This window comes from Macaca nemestrina, chromosome 10, assembly GCF_043159975.1.
Source record: "Macaca nemestrina isolate mMacNem1 chromosome 10, mMacNem.hap1, whole genome shotgun sequence".
NCBI lineage: Eukaryota > Metazoa > Chordata > Mammalia > Primates > Cercopithecidae > Macaca > Macaca nemestrina.
The window spans coordinates 112,332,826-112,351,464 of record NC_092134.1 but is presented as its reverse complement, the minus strand read 5'-3'; the positions used below and the strand labels follow the sequence as shown (position 1 = coordinate 112,351,464).

The 18,639-nt window shown below is 39.5% G+C and overlaps 1 protein-coding gene across 7 annotated transcripts in view; it reads right to left on the bottom strand.

Annotated features, from left to right (window-relative positions):
- LOC105484141 (transmembrane O-mannosyltransferase targeting cadherins 1) overlaps positions 1 to 18,639 on the bottom strand; it is a 286,363-nt gene that overhangs the window by 102,365 nt on the left and 165,359 nt on the right. For all 7 annotated transcript variants that reach the window (XM_011745531.3, XM_011745480.3, XM_011745491.3 and 4 more), the window contains one exon: positions 2,029 to 2,150. In XM_011745531.3, coding sequence (XP_011743833.2) covers positions 2,029 to 2,150 — 122 coding nt within the window. The remainder of the gene's footprint in view (positions 1 to 2,028; positions 2,151 to 18,639) is intronic.

Sequence of the window (18,639 nt, the reverse complement as noted above, 5' to 3'; positions counted from 1 at the left end):
CTGGAGTGCAGAGGCACAATCATGGTTCTGTCACCCAGGCTGGAGTGCAGTGGGACGATCACGGTTCACTACATCCTCAACCTTCTGGGCTCAAGAGATCCCCCACCTTAGTCTCCCGAGTAGCTGGGACCACAGGCACTTCCCACCACATCTGGCTAATTTTTTGTATTTTTTGCAGAGACAGGGTGTCACCATGTTGCCCAGGCTGGCCTCAAACTCCTGGGCTCAAATGATCTACAGGCATCAGCCTTCCAAAGTGCTGGGGCATGAGCTACTGCAGCCGGCCCTATAATGATTTCATTTGATGATCACAATATGTCATTGAGTTGGGTGCTATTACTATTCCCATTTTATACAGATGAGAAAACAAGCTTAGAGGAATCATGATCACGTTTAAGCCAGAATTTGAATGCAGGCCCTCTGACTTCAGGGGCAGGCTGTGACCTACTACTACACTGTGAATTACTTGACATAAAGAATATAATATGCTTAGAATAGTGACTGAAATATAATAAAAGTGCAATAAAAGTTTTGATGTAGTTAATGATAAAATAGCATTAATGAATACAATAGTATTTATAAAATATTAAAACCTATTAAATGCTTAATGTGAGATATTACATTTTGTTAATTGGCAGTTAACTCTTTGGGGGCAGACACTGAGATTCACTTATTTTTATAGCTTTAGATTTTAGTAGAGCATTTATAGCAGAGGGGCTGTATGAATATCTATCAAACGAAGAATGATTCCATTGGAATCATCAGTACTACAAAGAAAAGCTAAGATATATTCAACTGGTCTAAGCAAAAACATATCTAGAACACAGATTGATGCCACTTTTTGGCCTTCTATACTACAGGTACATTCCTTATTATTGGCAAGCCTTCACAAGACTCTTATCTTAAACCATGTAGAATATAAAGAATTGTGTTGTATTTTTGTTCTTATTGAATAGTATTTATCAAGCACTCATCTCCTTCCCAAATTGGGCGGAAGACACAGTGAACGATTAAGGGCTGCTTTCCCCTTAACTGAATCAAAATCGCATGCTGCAAAGTCTTAAGAAAGCTGTTAGGTATTTGGTTTGAAGGAATCAAAGATTATGAAATTCATTTCTAATGATATGTGTTTTAAAATTTCTAGTACAATATCATAAATAAAAAATACTCATTCCCTCATAACATTTTGGTTTATGATACTGCCTTTTAGGAAAGCTCATACTTATAGAAGAAGAATGAGCTTTCCTGAAAGGCAATATCATAAACCAAAATGTTAATTTTAGCAAGTTTACTAAAATCTCCACTGTAAAAATGAGAAAATCAGGGGGCAAAAAAAGCTTTGTGTCTTGTTCAAGGTGAGTCAACCAATAAATGGCAGAACCAAGACTTGGTCTCCTGATTCAGTGACATTTTCAAGCATCTGAAAAGAAAAGTGGCCTTGGAACAATGACATTTGAATGAGACAAGAGAACAGACAAGCTTCAGAACAGTTCAAACATTCAGAGCTAAGTGGCATTATGTAATCACACACATTTGAATGTCCTTTCTAGTTTCTAAATCGTTGTTCTTTTCCCAAGGACAAATTTTCTTGAGATTGCTTCCATTTTTAAATTGAAGAAAAAAGAGCAAATGAAAGAAGTTAACTACAATCATGCTACTGAACATCATACTTTCACGCAAGTCAAAAAACATTTCTAGAAAAGTGTTATAATTATGTTTAATAACACACATTTAGACATAGATGCAGTGATAAATGATTACTACTAAAATCCTGAATATACTCAAGTCAATATTTCACATTTAAACTATAAAGTTTGCAACTGAAGGTAAACCATTGTAAACAAGAGTACATGTGTGGACACTTGCTCTCATCCAACCTTCTGTGCGGCTGTTTTTAAAGCTGAAGTAATAACATCCCTTGTCCCATGCGGATCTAATGGTCTGCACGTAAAAGACTGTCTCTCTGGAACTATCAATGCTGGTGACAGACGGCAGGTCTCATAGGAGGAAGTCACGTGCAATAGTTACCTAGGCATGTAAAGGACTCTCTCCGCCACCACGAAACCCACCCTAAAGAAGAGATTGCTGGCTGGAATGAACGGGAACACCAGGAACAACAAGCCGACTAAAACCTCCTTGTGCTCCAGTCTCTGAAACACACAATAGTGAAGGATACATTAACTTCTGTTGAATTCCACATCAGGCAGCATTTAACCATCTCCTTCATTTTCAGGTTCTCAATGAAGAAATGAATAAATTAGACCAATATAAACCTATTGACCGGCATGCTGAATTTAACAGAGAAAGCCGATAGGCTAAAATGGCTGGTGTGTCAAAACACACACATGTACCCCGACACACATTTGCCACCCAGAAACGTGGATATTGGCACAATAGAGTCAGTGACCGCTGTTTGTTGTTTAGGGCTGGCTTTGGAGCAACCCTGCCTCTGGGTTCTGGCTCCATTCAGAAACCCTGTCTTTCCAGACACCCCATTCTCAAAGAGCAAAGCAGCTGGCTAAAATCAAACACAGTAAGGCACTGCAGAGAATGTAATTATTTCTTCCCAAAATATAATATATTTTCTTTAAAAAATTCACCAGGAGAAGCAAAGTTTAACATCAAGAAAATCAAATACTAATGATAAAATTTGGGACGCCAAGAGAGAGAGAATCATTTGAATTGTAGTGTACCTTCACACCTCTCAAATTAGGCTGGCAAGCAAGTATTTACTCCATCGATTTTTTTGAATAAAAAATCATTATAATAATTCATTAAATTGACAAAGAACTTTCTCTGTTATTATATATATTTATTTGCAAAGATTGTTCTGTCACTTATAATTAACAGAAAAAAACTTCTGTTTATTACTGATAATATGTTGCAATGACATTGTAAAAACTCATTTGTATTTCCATGTGTACTTATGGTATAGACATATTTGAAGAGAGTTATATCTAAAACAGATCTTAATGTACTGGAGAATATGTACTTTTTAAGTTTAAGAAAAAAATCAAATAGACTGTCCATATTTCAACTTCTAATGTTCCCTTTAAGCATTTTAAAGTCTATTACTTTTAATAATTGGAAAAGAATAAGTAAAAGAATTTCATAAATATAAATAAAATTCCCTAATAAAAGCTACAAATAGTTTAACTATACAAAGTATAAAGATTTTAAACATCTTGGGATACTTGTCACCTTGATGTTATTAAAATCTTTGTTTTACTGACTAAAACATATAGGGTAATATAATTTCTGAGAGTGATTCCATATGATTGGACAGTTGTCCTTAAATAATTAATGAGTCTATAAGTAATGATCTCATTTTGACCTAAAGGAACCAGAATTTAAAGGAAGAAAAAAATAGATTATGCAACAAACCTTCAACTCATGATCTACCAAAACTAACCAAAAAGGGTAAAGAAAAAAAGAATGAATTCATTTTATTTAAAAGCTGCAAACTCTCTTTCTAATTTAGACTATACTTTGAGTTTAGAAAGTACATTTCAATTTGAGAATTTAAACTGTGCAGTTTATTTATTTGTTTACATTTAAATTTTTATTTTCAATTTGGGGTACATGTGTAGGTTTACTACAAGGGTATATTATGTGATGCTGAGGCTTAGGCTTCTATTGTTTCTGTCACCCAGAGAGTGTATATAATACCCAATAGGAAGTTTTTCAGCCCTTGCCTCCCTTTCCCCTCTCTCCTTTTGGAGTCTCCAAAGTCTATTGTTCCCATCTTTATGTCTGTCTGTACCCAAGGTTTAGCTCCCACTTATAAGTGAGAATATGTGGTATTTGGTTTTCTGTTTCTGTGTTAATTTGCTCAGGATAATGGCCTCTAACGGCCTCCATGTTGCAGTAAAAGATATGATTTTGTTCTTTTTTATGGCTACTTAGTATTTCATGGCGCATATGTACTACCATTTCCTTATCCAATCCACTGTTGATGAGCATCTAGGTTGATTCCATGTCTTTGCAATTGTGAAAAGTGCTGTGATAAACACGTAAGTGCAGACATCTTTTTGGCAGAATGATTTTCCTTTGGGCATATACCCAGTAGTGGGATTGCTGGGTTGAATGGTAGTTCTACTTTTAATTTAATGAAAAATCCCCAAACTTATTTCTGCAGTGGCTGAACTAATTTGCATTCCCACCAACACTATATAAGCATTACCTTAAAGTACATAATTTTTTAAAATCTTCACAAGAATCCTGCATATCAAGAGCAAGTATTTCTTCTTATAATTGAAAACAGATCCCAAAGAACCAATGTCTTGTCAAATGTTCCTCATTTGCTCTGAGCTTGTTATTGAGTAGTATGTTGCTGTTCCCTTTTTATAGGTACACTTTTATAGAGATAGTTGATCACTTCTTTTGACGCTTCGAAAGCTAAAATACCTTTTACAAAATTATTCACGTCTTCCCAAAGAAGCTTCTAAAGAGAATGTAATACACCCTAGTAATTCATCCTAAGAATTAAGAGTGCAGGTATAGACAGAACAATGATCAGGCTGTTATCCATGTTCCTAGATACCGTTTTACCCAATGAGCCACCTCAGAGCCCCTCATCAAGGTTACTGGGAAACAGCCCTCACTGGGGAGCTGAAAGAGGCTTCTCTTTATATCCCCAGCATCACACCTTCTTACCCTTCCAAGCAACGCACCTCCCTCACTATGGTGTGTGTTCACTTCTTTTTTTTTTTTTTTTTTTTTTGAGACTGAGTCTGGCTCTTTCACCCAGGTTGGACCAGGTCGGGAGGCGCCTTCCTCTCAGTCGTGGGTGTCAGTTGGGAGCACAGCCAACCTCCCTGCCTCCCCCTCACTCACCGAGACCCGTAGTGAGCAGGATGCCCATGGCACTGATCACAGCTGGGGATGTGGAGATGGGGGAAGAGTCAAGGAGCAATCAGCCTCCCGCAGAAGTCTGATGTGCACATGGAAAAGCCACAGGGCTGTGTGTTCGTCTGTTCCTCCACCAGGTTCTTCGGACACCAGCACAGTCTTTATTTCCTTCATGACATCATTCTAGTTGTAATTACGTGTGTAACTGGGTGTTTACTGCCTTTATTGTCTGTCTGCCTCACCAGAATGTGAGCTCCATGAGCACAGAGCACTCGTCACTTGTGTTCACTGGTGCACGACTTGTGCTTAGCTCAGTTCCTGGTGTGAGTATTTGCTGAATAAATCAATTAAGTGAATAAATGTATCAGGCAGTATACAGAGGAAAAAACTGGGTAGAAGAAGGGGAGTAGGCAGAGAGGGCTTTTTGGTGGAGGTGACATCTGGGCTTGAAATATCAATAAATGTTTACAAGGAAGGCAAATTTGGGAGTGAGGGGTGGTCACAGCTAGACACATTCTTGGGAGAAGATATGTAATGTGCAAAGCAGGGAATAAGACTGCATATGTCAGCAGGTGGCAGATAATGAGCGTTTTGCACATTTTGCTATGGAACTGACCTTCGCCTAAAGGCAGTGACTAAAGGGTCCCTTATGCATAGAAAGAAAAGTGAGTGAGTGTTCAGGGTCCACGTCCAGACTCGGGTAGTGACCCTGCCACCAACACACAAATGGTACTTGGACAGGCAATATTATCCCTTCCGTCGTCAAAGTGCCTCAACTATAAAGGGAGGCAAGTATGCCTGAGCGTTGAATGCAGTTGGGTCATTACAAAGATGTCTTGAGAACCTGAAGTCCATTTTTTGGGAGTTGTGAGCTGTGAGCTTACACATAGCCCACCACCCTATCCTGCTAATCTTGTGGGGTGTTTTCCTTTGTTTTAAAACAGGAAATTGAAGACAGTGGCGCCGTGCCTAAACTCAATAAAGTTTCATTATTTTATTTCATTTTGAGAAAATTAATACTCATGAAAAAAATTCTATTTTCAAATTAAATGGATGACAGTACTCTTTGTCTTTCCTCATCCCCATTCAGTCGAGAGAGATTAAAAATATTCAAGAACAACATACTTATTTGAATAACAAGTCAATCTGCCAAGCAGAGAGCTGTAAAGTTGGGAAAAAAGTGCTTCATGGACATGGCTAAATTTTCTAGAATGAGGAAGACTGGGAGGGAACCCGATTCTGTATCCCGTGGATCACTGATGTGACAAAATTGGCTAAATAATTTATAGCTTCTTTTAGCCTAATAGATTCAGATGACACCCTAACAAAGTACGAGGAGAAAAAAGAGGAAATTCATGGCATTTTCCAAAGTACACATGGGCATTCCTTTTTAGGACAAAGAACAAAGGGAAATTCACTTATTCCCAAAGATACTAGGGAGGGAAGAGATAGGAGAATTAGGACAGCAAATAATACAGCCATTATAACACATGACATTTTATTAACTGCAACTTCAGACAAAATAATTTACTTCTCTGAGCTTTAATTTGGTGATCAACTAGACAAAAGAAAAGGAATTGATACCTATATACGTGTTATATCTGTAGGAAAAATGTGTGATAGATTTGCTATTATAGGTGTTAGGTTTGATTTTTCTTTTCTGGTTGGGAAGAAGAGAGAAAAGCATCCCCCTGGGCTGAAAGGAGGTGAAAATCCTGTTTAACACCCAGCTGGGGGTGCTGAGAGGGTCGCTCAGTCACCATCGGCACAAACACACATCAGGCCAAGCAGCTAAGGGAAGAGCAGGGCTTTTCTCGGAGCGGTAAATTGCCTCAGAGGAAATCCAGCTACTGAACCTGTCTGGCCTAGTAGCTTCTGGTTTATCCCCTCCTCTTCATACTTTCAGTTCATCTTTCAAAGTGCAGTTCACAGACAAAGACATGCGCGTGTGCATGTGTGCACACACACTTTGATACACACGTATGCACCCTGGCCAGCAGTGTGTGGGTGTTAATAAAAACAGGGTTCCTTCCTGCCCAGTTCAATACAGACGATACACACTGCAGGCTGTTCCCTTCCAGAGAGGTGGAAAATAGGCTTATTATAGTAATTATTGTCATTATTACTATTTTTTTCTTGCCTCTAACCAAGTTTCAGAGAAATGGCACATTGCATTTAGGGCACAAGTGTGTTCACATGATTCTAAGTATTGCACAGCTATATTTCAATCCTAAGGATTTATTTGGCAGCCCTAGGATCTAGCTGTCTGCCTCCAATTTATCAATCCACAGGGAAGCTGATGACAGTAAAGCTCCCCTCTTCAGCCCTGGGGTTAAGGCATTTGCCGGCCTGACAGCTAGTATGGCTGAATACTTACTAGGCTCTCCTTTTTATATCTGTTTTTGGGTCTACTTCCTCTGTTAGACTCTGGATTCCTTGATGGTAGTCACCAATGCATATTTAAATTTATCTAGATTCCTGGCACAACACCCCTACTGCTATCTACAGGAAATGTAACTGTCAGCCTCTATTTGAGCAAATCCAGGTCTCAGGTTTATTTAAAATATTGTGAACTTTGAATCCACAAAAGCCCTTATGTTTACTGAGGCTATCAAGGTTGAAGATAATACAGACTGCATCTGATGGATGGGAAACTGACTTCATCTTCAACATTCTAACTCAGAAGCCAAGAAGAACGCTTTCAAGACCAGCATGGGCCATGCAAAGCTAGAGGAACAGAAAGCGCCTGGCTGTTTTTGGGCAACTGGATTCTGCCTGAGAGCTGCACAAATGTGCCTTTATCTCACTCCCTCTGGGAAGCTGCACTGAGCCCTAAGCTGCCCTGTTGCCTACCTGGATTTCACTGCTGTGTCTGCTTTCATTTAAATTTTAACAGCCTCTCCCACCTCCAACTCTGGCAGTGGCCAGGCTCACCTATCTACAGGCACAGCTTCCGTTGGATTTCTCTCCATGGCGACAGCTCTCAGCAGGTGCTGGGTGGCTGTTCCCCCCCTCCGCCCCTTCAAGCCATCTGGTAGGTGTCACCATTGCATGTGGCTTCTCTAATACTACCCATATCATTGCACATGGTCCTTTCATAAACTCTCTTCAATCACCTTACTGACCGTACCACGTGTTTCCTGCCAGGACTCTGATGGATTGACCAGCAGAGTGAGAACACGGGGACAGGGAAGAACTGTGGACTCCAAAAAAGGATCAGAGCTTGGGCTGGTGTGAGCTGCTAGGAGCCAGCTCCAGCACACCCCTGGCTTGGTCCTGTACATCACACTCTTTGCATTACGTTTCAGCCCTTGAGCGAAGCACCCTGTTTAAGGCCATTGAGGCTATAAAAATTTTTAAATGTTATATCGATATAGTAAAGAACAACATCAATCTGAGAGAGCTCTGTTATCTGGCAAATGGGGTTGAAACCAATCTCTCAGTAGCTGGAGAAGAGGAAGTTTTGAGTGTTTACTGCTATGACAATGATTAAATGCAACAGACTACTTCTTATGACTCAAACAAGATCTAGAATCTGAGCTCCACGACTGTAATGTGGGGACAAAGGGAATCCTGCGGCAGTCTTATGGGTAAAAAGAGTAAGGAAAGTTAAAGCCGATTCTCAGAGCCTGTTACAGCAGCCACACACCTTGGTGAGAGGGACCCTGATTCAGGCCCCAGCGGTCACAAGGCCACACTGTGAGATGTTTAGGGACAGTCCTCCTGTGACATGAGCACAACCCACATCTGAAATGTAGACATGGAAAGGTGCAATTTACATTTTTTTCCTCTTGTCTGAAAATAATGTGATACACTGAGTTGGGACAGAAAATGGCTCAGGTTCGGGATCTCAACAGTAGAGCTGCCAACCCACACTCTCTAGTTGGCTCAGGCTGGTGATATCATTTCCTCACTTTCATGAGCTCTAAAATTTACTCATAAATGCACAGGGAGTAAATTTTTAAAAGGGGAAATGAATGAAGAAATTATACGCCCTCAGAGACAAAAGTAGACTTGTATACTTGATGTCTTCCCCAAGCCAATTTAAACATTGCTTTTTCCCATGCCAAACCTTCTTTGCCAAGAGGCACTGCCAGATGCACTAATGAACAGAGCACCGAAGGCCGATTAAAATCAGAGGATTTATAAACTGACATTTTAGATTTCTGGTCTTTGGTTCTGAACTTCATTTTTTTTTTTTTTTTTTTTTTTTTGCACAGAGCCTTTTGTTTGATTTGTTTTTAATCAACAGTCTGATCCTTCTTGCAAACACCAGTTCCTGAGATTAAAACGTCTTATCTCACAACAGCAATTACCTTTCAGAGTTAAGTGAGGAAGAATCATGAAGCTCTCTGATTGCTTTACTCTAATTGAGAATAAACTAATTCCTAACTTTACATGGAAATGTAAGTTATATTCTGCTTAAGTGTGTATTTAAGTGTTTAAAAAAGAAAAGCAAAAAACTTTTAGAAGGCGCTTTATTGAAAAATATCAGTCCAGTGCAAAAATTTCTATTCACTTTAAATTAAGCAAGCACTAGTGAGGAGATAAGGGAATTAAGTAAATTAGAAAAATGTTAGTGAATAAATATTTTCCTCATTAGAATGCAACTATTACAGGAATTTATGATGACATAGAAAAAGTCAGAAATGAACTTTCTTCATTTCTGTGGTTCTGAAAAAAAATGGAAAAGGCATTAGAAAGCTATGCATTAAATTTAAAAAGTGTGACGAAGACTGGAGAGATGGAGGAGAGCTGTAAGCCAAGACATCTTCTAAAGTCTGGTTTAACTTATAAATTATTATATGTGTGTTTCACACAGATGGGGCGGGGGGCCACCCAGTAAGTTGCAAGTGGTACAGGATGGAGGAAAAGCAAATATCTTTCCAGCACATGCCATACGCCAGACACTTGACTTAAATGGGCCCACTGAAATCTCATGATAATATTACAAAGTAGGTATAATTATCCCCATTGTTGTGGGTGAGGAAATTGAGGGCCAGAGAGCATGAGAGACTTCTCTTAGTTGATCCAATCAGTAAGAAGCAAGGGTTTCAAACTGAGATCTGAGTCACTCCAAAGCCTGTCCTCTTCCCACAGTCCAGGTGACTTTGGTATCCAAAGTTAATGCTAAGTGTGGGGAGAAATTTCAGCTTTCTCTACCATCTGATTTCATAGCAGAAACACTGACGACAGATGCATCCCAGGAACTGGAGGTGGCCAAGTGATACACTGCTGAGGACCTCTAACAGAGGGTGCCATTGGTTTACTTTGCCAGATAAATGCAAGCACAAGATTGCATTCTACACTCTACAGGGATGCAACAGGATCTATGGCACAAAAGACGTATTTCTTGTCAAGTACTCTGAATGCATGTGTGAGTGGTTTGAAATGGTTCATCCACTTACCTTTTTTTAAACAAATTTTTTTTTGAGATAAGGTCTTGCTCTGTCGCCCAGGCTGGAGTGCAGTGGTGCAATCTCGGCTCACTGCAACCTCCACCTCCTGGGTTCAAGCAATTCTCCCATCTCAGCCTCCCGAGATTACAGACATGTGCCATCATGCCCTACTAATTTTTGTTATTTTTTTAGTAGAGACATGTTTCCACCATGTTGGCCAGGCTGGTCTTGAACTCCTGACCTCAAGTGATCTGCCTGGCTCGGCCTCCCAAAGTGCTGGGATTACAGGCATGAGCCACTGCACCTGGCCTCATCCACTCATCTTGACACCCATCCTCTGAAAGAATGGACTTATACATGTCCTCTGATCACAGTGGGATAAAACATAATTTATTTGACTGATCTTAGTCACTGACTTGTAAGTCGATATTATATCTGAGAGAGCTTGAGGGGAGGACAATAATCACTTCTGACATATGACATCAAACACTGCAATGAAACTGCCCTTCTTAGTAAGGAAAGTGAAGGAGCATCCACATTCTAGTGACCACAGGGCTGTAATGAATAAGTTAAGTGGACAGGAAAGTGGGTCAAAGGCCCTCTAAATTTTAAATCTACACACATTCCTAACTTGTTATCATTCTAAGCTTCTCTCTGTAATATTCCACTGTTTATGATGAATTTTTCAGGAATGTAACACTGTGATCATCACTTCATCTTGTAACATATCTGTTATAGTTTTACTCAGGCAGATGGATTTGGAAAATCAAAAGAGTGATTCTGCTCTAAGAGATATATGTCCATGTGCATTGAGATCCAAGCGAGTGGAGTGACTCGGGAGAAAGGGGGGCTTGAGTGAGGTACACCTAGGACCCCCATCTGACACCCATGACTTCAGAGGGAGGCCGTGGCCTGAGGTACACTAGATGGGTGACTGTGAGAACCAAGAGAGAACATCTGGGCAAAAGCTCAGCCAAGTACTGGGAACCTGTCTGGAGTAGTGGGTGGAGAGAGACAGCCAACTGCATAAGTGTCAGGGCTTTGAAGCATCATGCTTACCACATCCAGCTTTGATTGGCAAAATGGAGATGACTGTGGCAATGCCACAGAATTCTAGGTCAAGAACTCTAACTTAATAAGGGGACCCAGTGTGGAAGGGAGGTAAGAGCGCTAAATCATTTTATTCCCTCTCTAAGGATTCAATTAAGAACCAAGATGGATTTAAACATACAATAAAGCCATGAATGAATCTAGCCTTGATGAAATGGAGGAAAGAAAGGAAAAGGATAAATCAGATACATTTTCATAAATCATTTTGTTCCTAGGAAACTAGGAAATATCCATGCCTGGGAGAAGTGGTCCTCTACCTATGACTATAGCTCAGATGTTTCTGTTAAGAAGATATCCCTCAGCCAAAGTCTTCTACAGCAGGATGATCACTTCTTTTCTGTTAAGAAAGTGACAAAATGTTTTACTTTTTCACAAAGCAAGTCACACTCACCAAAATGCATGATTCATCTATCCACTTGGAATTGTCATAAAGAAGACAGTCCCTTTGTTCTATAATCCAAAATTAATAAGGAGAAAGAGCCATAAAAAAGTACACATAGTTTCACTCTCCTAGAGAAGATCCAAATGTTTTAGAGCAGCACTTCCTAAAGATAATCATCCATCCTACTTTATCGAACTACAGAGATATGTTTGGTTTACTTCAAGGACACTACACATGAAAGTAACAAGAAGTATAGTAAGTCTTCTCTTAAGAGGTAAAAGACAGAGGAAAAAAAGATGAGATTTACTTGCATGATTGAACTTCTAGAGGAATTACTATTCATGGTAGAGTTGATTCCTGTTATCTGTTAATGTACCCATCCAAAATCAAAATATCTTCTATAATCAAAACATGTTGCATCTCACTGGACAATATCCATACCCCTGCTTCTGAAATATATGGTCCTAAAAGCCTGATGGATCATTTTGTTTCCACAAAGATGGTTAAAAGGCTCTTTTCACAAATAACTGACATGATAGAATAACTATCTTCCTTCACTTTGAACTGTGTTTTCAAACAGCCTACCTGCCACAGCTTAAAAGCGCGAATTTAATGTACTAATGAAATGTGGCACAGGATGGAAACAAAGGTCCCTATGTTTGGAAATGGTATAAAATGCTTGTAATTTTCTGAGTTCAGACATGCACACACCTGTCTTCATCATTTCAGAGCATGGGAGATGCATGCATAAAAAGACTGATGTTCACCAAATCACAACAGCTCAAAGATCTCAAGTGTATAGAAAAGAGAAGGTTTACACGATCTATATGAAGCTTGACATACAGATAAAAGTAAGAACTTAATTCAATAGTCACTAGCTGGGAGTTATATTTTTCTTGGAAAAGTCTCACAAGGGAGTAGAAAATAAAATGTTTTAGACAAAGAACTAACTTGTTTCCTCAACAAGCCTTGGCATTAAATTATTCCCCAAGTGAAGACATTGTCATTGTGAGGACCAAAATCTATAATAGGCAGAAAAACAGGGCTCACTGGCCAAAGTCACCCAAAGCAGAAGGAATTGTGGTGGACTGGAATGGAGAGAATTTTCAAACCAATGCCAGGGAAGCTGCCATTCATACGTGTTCTTCCCAATTAATCACTTTTTCATACCAAATGCCAGAGTCCTGGGTTATAAGCTAACAGGGCCAATTTGGCCATTTAAAGTTGCCAGGTTCTTCTGTAAATACTGGTGGCCTCTGGCAATTGAAAGCAGATGGGATACAAAAATGAGAGCAAGTCTGAGAAGAAGTTCTGTTAAAAGTGCAGCCATTTCTTTAGCAGTCACACACTGGCTTCTCAGGAAGCTCCAGGAAGTCCTTTCTCTGTCCTCCAGCTCTCCTGTAAGAACCTTCCAAGAAAGGTTCCCGCTGAGGTGAATGTAACACCGTCCCGAGGCAGCCACATCTCACTTTCTACTTAGATAAGGTCAAGAAAACTCCATCGAGTGCCTTCTTTTAAATCATGTTAAGCAGGTGAAGGCATAAGTTTTTAACTTATTTCAGTTAAAAGAAAAAATACATGTGGAGAGATATATATGGTGCTACTTTGGTCTTGCTTTGGAAGCTGCCACTTATTAATAATATACCAATGAAGGAGTTCTTCTAGGTGACACTTGCCTCCCCGAACTGTAACATTTCATGAATGGCCTTGCAGGGTTCCTCATCCATCATGATTCCCAGCAGTCACAGACACTGTTGTATCAAACATCTATATACACATTTCTAATTACAGCCTTCATAGAATGAAAAATGCAATTGGTTTCAAGTTCTTAGGTTACTGTTGCCTTGTTGGAAACTATAACTTTAAAAGGAATGGTTTCAAAGGAATGCTTTTTCAGGTGGTATTGCTTAAAAGGTAATAATATGAAAATGTTTTTGTTGATGCTGGGGTGGCGGTTGTTTTTGGAGGTACAAAGAAGGCAAACAAGGAAATGTGTAAACATTGCCCAAAAATGAACTCTCAAGGTCCAGTGACCCAGGCACCTTTGTATATCAAAGTCGATACTTCCCAAAGTACGTTGCAAGAACACTTACCCACAAGTTTTCCAAATTCAAATAAGTTTGAGGAATGCCATTTATGATACACCCCTTTTGGAAACTCACAAGGCTTAGAGCAACATAAAAGCTTTGTGAAGCCCCCCAGTAAAGAAATATGTTTAACTTTTTGAAACCTAGTGCTTGTGAAATGCAGAACTGCAGAATCTTTATTTAGAGTAACCTTACTTAATGGTCTGTATGATGCTGTGACATATTTTGAGAAATGCTGGTACAAACTGCTGTAGCAGAATGAAGTTAAGAAAGGTTTTCACTTTAGGAGTTTCTATAACCTACCCCCCAAAAATCAACCCACTGTCTGGCAAACACAATTTCACTGATCTCAACTATAGTCATCACGCTACAGTTGAAACACATTTTCTGGGGCCAGGCGCGGTGGCTCACACCTGTAATCCCAGCACTTTGGGAGGCTGAGGCAGGTGGATCACCTGAGGTCAGGAGTTCAAGACCAGCCTGACCAACATGGTGAAACCCCATCTCTACTAAAAATACAAAAATTAGCTCGGCATGATGGCAGGCACCTGTTATCCCAGCTACTTGGAGACTGAGGCAGGAGAATCGCTTGAACCCGGGAGACAGAGGTTGCGGTGAGCCGAGACTGTACCACTAAACTCCAGCCTGGGCAACAAGAGTGAAACTTGGTCTCAAAAACAAAACAAACAAACAAACAAAAACATTTTCTGCTGCTCAGCCCTTTGTAGAGATGAAGAATAGCTGATGGTCATTTTCTACATTAAAAATCACTATACCTATACATTTAGAGAACTTTGTTAAGCCATCTATCTGCATAGTCTTGACTCTAGCTGAGATAAATCCTGAGCACAGGAAGGTTTCTTGGCATCGTTAAACCATATCAGTGTTTATAAGGATAATATTCTCATGGGTAAGGTGGATGCAATGGAAGTGGAGAAAACCAGGCTCTTCAAGGCAGCCCAGGTCGTCTTATATCTTTATTCTCTATACTCTTAATGTTGTTTGAACCAATAAGTGCTCAATTAAATCTCTAATGTTTTATCTTACTGTTTACCACTATGTTTTTCCTCTCCAAATGCACTGTCCTTTACTTACATATTCCCTACATATTTCTTCTGCTTGTTTCAAAAATGTCTGTCAGTTTTTAAGATCATTTTCCATTTCCATCACACCACGGGGTATGTGGCGGCTCACTCCAGTTAGTCATGCAATTAGTCATGCCTCTGCCTACAAGAGACACAAAGTACCAGGAGCAGGCAGGCAGATGACGAAGGGAACCATCAGACACTTCCACCCCAATTCACGTGCTTTGTCAAAGCACTCTTGAAAATTTTCCCATCCTCATTGTGGTTCTCTTGGAAAAACCTGGTCACTGATTATTCATTCGTTCAACAGATATGTTTCATTGCCATCTGAAAAGATAGTCTCTTTGGGCACTGTACTTACTTAGAGGCAAACACTTAAAGAATTTAGCAATCAATCACTCCCATCTCTTTTGTATTTTCCAGGTACTAGTCTAGGCTCTTGGGAAAACATCAGTAAACAAAACAGATGAGAGAGAGAGAAAATCCTGAGGAAAAGAGAGAAAGAGACCATGAGACAGTGAGTCAGTGAGCCTAGTAAGGGGTATCTGTTATATACAGATTGTGGGCAAGAAACGGAGTGCAATTCTAAACACAATGGTAGGCTGCACTGAGAAGGTGGCAATCAAGCAAGTCTTGGAGAAGATGAAGGAGTTGGCCACAACACTCATTTCACAGTAGAAAATGAGTTAGGAAGTAGCGAGGGAGATAATGGAGTGGGCACTGGATGGGACCAGCACATGTAGAACTTGTCAGGTCACTATAAAGGTGATGACTATTATTACTGTCAGAGAAATAAGGAGCCATCAGAAGATTTTAAACACAAGAAGGGCATGATCTGACTTACATTTTAAAGTAATCACCCTGGCCACTGTGTTGAGGACTAGACTGGACCTTGGCGCAAGGGTAGAAGCAGGAAAAATGGTTAGAAGGCTATGGCAATAATCCAAATGAGAGATGACAGTGGCTTGGACAGGGTAAAAAGCAGTGAAGGTGTTGAGAAGCCGTCAGTGTCTAGATGCATTTTGAAAATATGCTTGACAGAATTTTCTTGATGGATGAAATATGAAATTCTAGACAGAGAAAGAGAAAAAAGGAAACCCCCAAAATTTTGGCTGAGGTAACTAGCAGAATGCACTGAGATGAAAAATGCTATTGAGGCAACACACTGAATGGGTAAAGTCAGAAGTTAATTTCAGAATGTTGAATTTGAGATAATAGTATGGAGATGCATGTATATAGATGACACTTTCCTTCTTGAACAACCCTAGGTCCTACATATATTATTTCACTTATTTTTATTATATTACAGGTGAAAAATAATTTTTAATACTCATCAATGTTTTTGCTATGTAATAATGTAGACATATAAACATTAAAGCTCATATTACAAACTTGTTTTCTTTCTAATACTCTATGCTTCCTCCTTAGCCAATGCACATGTAAAAATAAGGAATTTTAGACTTTTTTTTTTTTTTGATGGAGGGATGATTCTTCCCAGGGTTGTATTTATCACCCTTGCACTCCCTTTATAGGCTCCTCGGGCATTGCACTTAAGCTAATCTTAACCTAAAGAATCTGACAATCAATTGTTATAGTCTCCTCTGTGTTTTCCAACTCAGTAAACACTTTCCAGTAGGCTTTTTGTCTAAAGGGACTTGTTTTAGCTGCTTTTATCTCTGGGACTCCTAACTGCATATTTCAGGGTTTTCTCAGAACAAGATGGAAAAACGTGTGCTCCTTTAAATAGAAATGTCATGTTCTGGATGGAAATGGAAAGGACAGAATGCTTCTAGATGTTACAAAAATATCTTCTGACCTTTGCAACAGTTTAAAAGCAATCAGAAGCATTGTCTGCTAAGTGTTAAATGAGCTGTTTTTATGAAAATATGAATCATTATGAGAAATAACAAGTATAAAAATTAAGATTCCTTCTCAAAAGGTGGCATTTGCTCTGAGTAAAGGCAAATAATAATAATATAGACTATGAAATCTCACTGAGAATCACAAAGCATCCAAATCAGGAAAAATAAACTAAAGCTGTTAGTGATGTCTGATAGCTTCTTCTTCCATTATACATATATCTAAGACTCACTAATAAACTCAGTGAGTCTTCCAACTGAGGGGTAAATAAAAGAGGGGTAGGTAAGTCATTTTCTTATTAAATATGTAAAAACGTAATTGCCCTGTGAAGGCAAAGGAAAAGACAAATGATTTAGTGATGTGTAAAATTTTGCCTGGCCTAGATCAAAAGCCAGGCAGAGCACTCCAGGTACAACTGAATGGTATGTTACACATGACATGAGGAAAGAGGATTTGTAAAAGTTTCAGCTCCAGAACAAGGAGAATACTTTTACAGATGCCATATTAATAATTGACAAAAAGGCAGGTCTTGGTAAGACTGCTCAAGGGCCACTGATTTTCAGGTAGCTGCTGAACAAAGGGTTGCATTTCTAGTGTCTACTTTGTTCTAATCCCTGACACTGAGGGGAATGGAGAAATCCAGCGATGGTAGCAGAATGTTTTATGAACAGCAACAACAAAAATTATTTTTTTCTTAAATCCTGCCTATTTTTGCAAAATTTTTAAATACCACTAAAGACATCCATAATCTTTCTAAAGTCTGGAGCTTTAGGTGATAGCTGCAATAGCCATTTGTAAATAAGTCACTAAATTTCCCATTCTTCCTTCCCCTTGATAAATGTTCAGTTTTAACAGAGTGATTTGATGTTATATTCTGCTCTTCTGTTACATTTGAACATACTAACTTCCCAAACTATGCTTCTGCACTTAAACTCTGCATTTAAAAACGTGTTACTACTATTACCTCTTATGTCAAGAAGTTAAAGAAGCTCCCTGTCACTCAAGGTAGAGGATGAAGGGAGGTGGAGAGGAGAGCATTAACTTTTATAAGCAACAGTAATATCAAACATAGATTCTGGTCATGGAAGCATGGCTGGACTTTGATATGTATCGACTCAAGAAAAGGCAGTCAACTGGAGTTCTTTTTATAAAGGCTGATATTTCTACAAAATGGAGACAGGATCCCTCATTGTACTCCTGGGTTTAAGCTGTGACAATTTCATGATGCTGGAACAACACAGGGCTCCTCATGTGCTGGCCTCCGTACTGAGTGTTTCATGTGGCTTGCCTTGGTCCAACCACAGTTGGTGCAGGGAGGATCAGAGAGGGGGCTCACGCAGCTGTGCAGTGGCGGAGTCTGGCCTCAGACTCAGGTTAGCGCTAATCACTCCCCTCCACAACCTCCCTTCCTCCCAGCCTCGGGACTATCATTCTGGAATCTGGGCAACACAACTCTACATCAATGCGGGGGCCACCCCCAACACAGTGGGGACTGACTTCCACTTGAGATTGGTAGTAAATTTGAAGTGAACTAAACGAATTATTGAATTTACTGTGAGACTACCAAATGAAATCAAATGACAATCACAAGTCTGATACAGTATGTATCACATATGGCAAAGCAATGACATAAAAGTATATGGGAAGGTCAGTACAATGGATATTTGGATATGTTCCAGTTTAAAATGAGGTACAGATCCAACTTCTCTATTTTCTAACACTGCATCAAATGAAGTGGTCAGCTCATTTTCAAACTCTCATCAGAAAGATGATATGAAGGAAAATCTCACCTTTGGAGCATGGCCGATGGGCCCAAGTTGTCTAAAACTACTGAGCTGGAAAACTGCGACCCACAGAGCAGAACA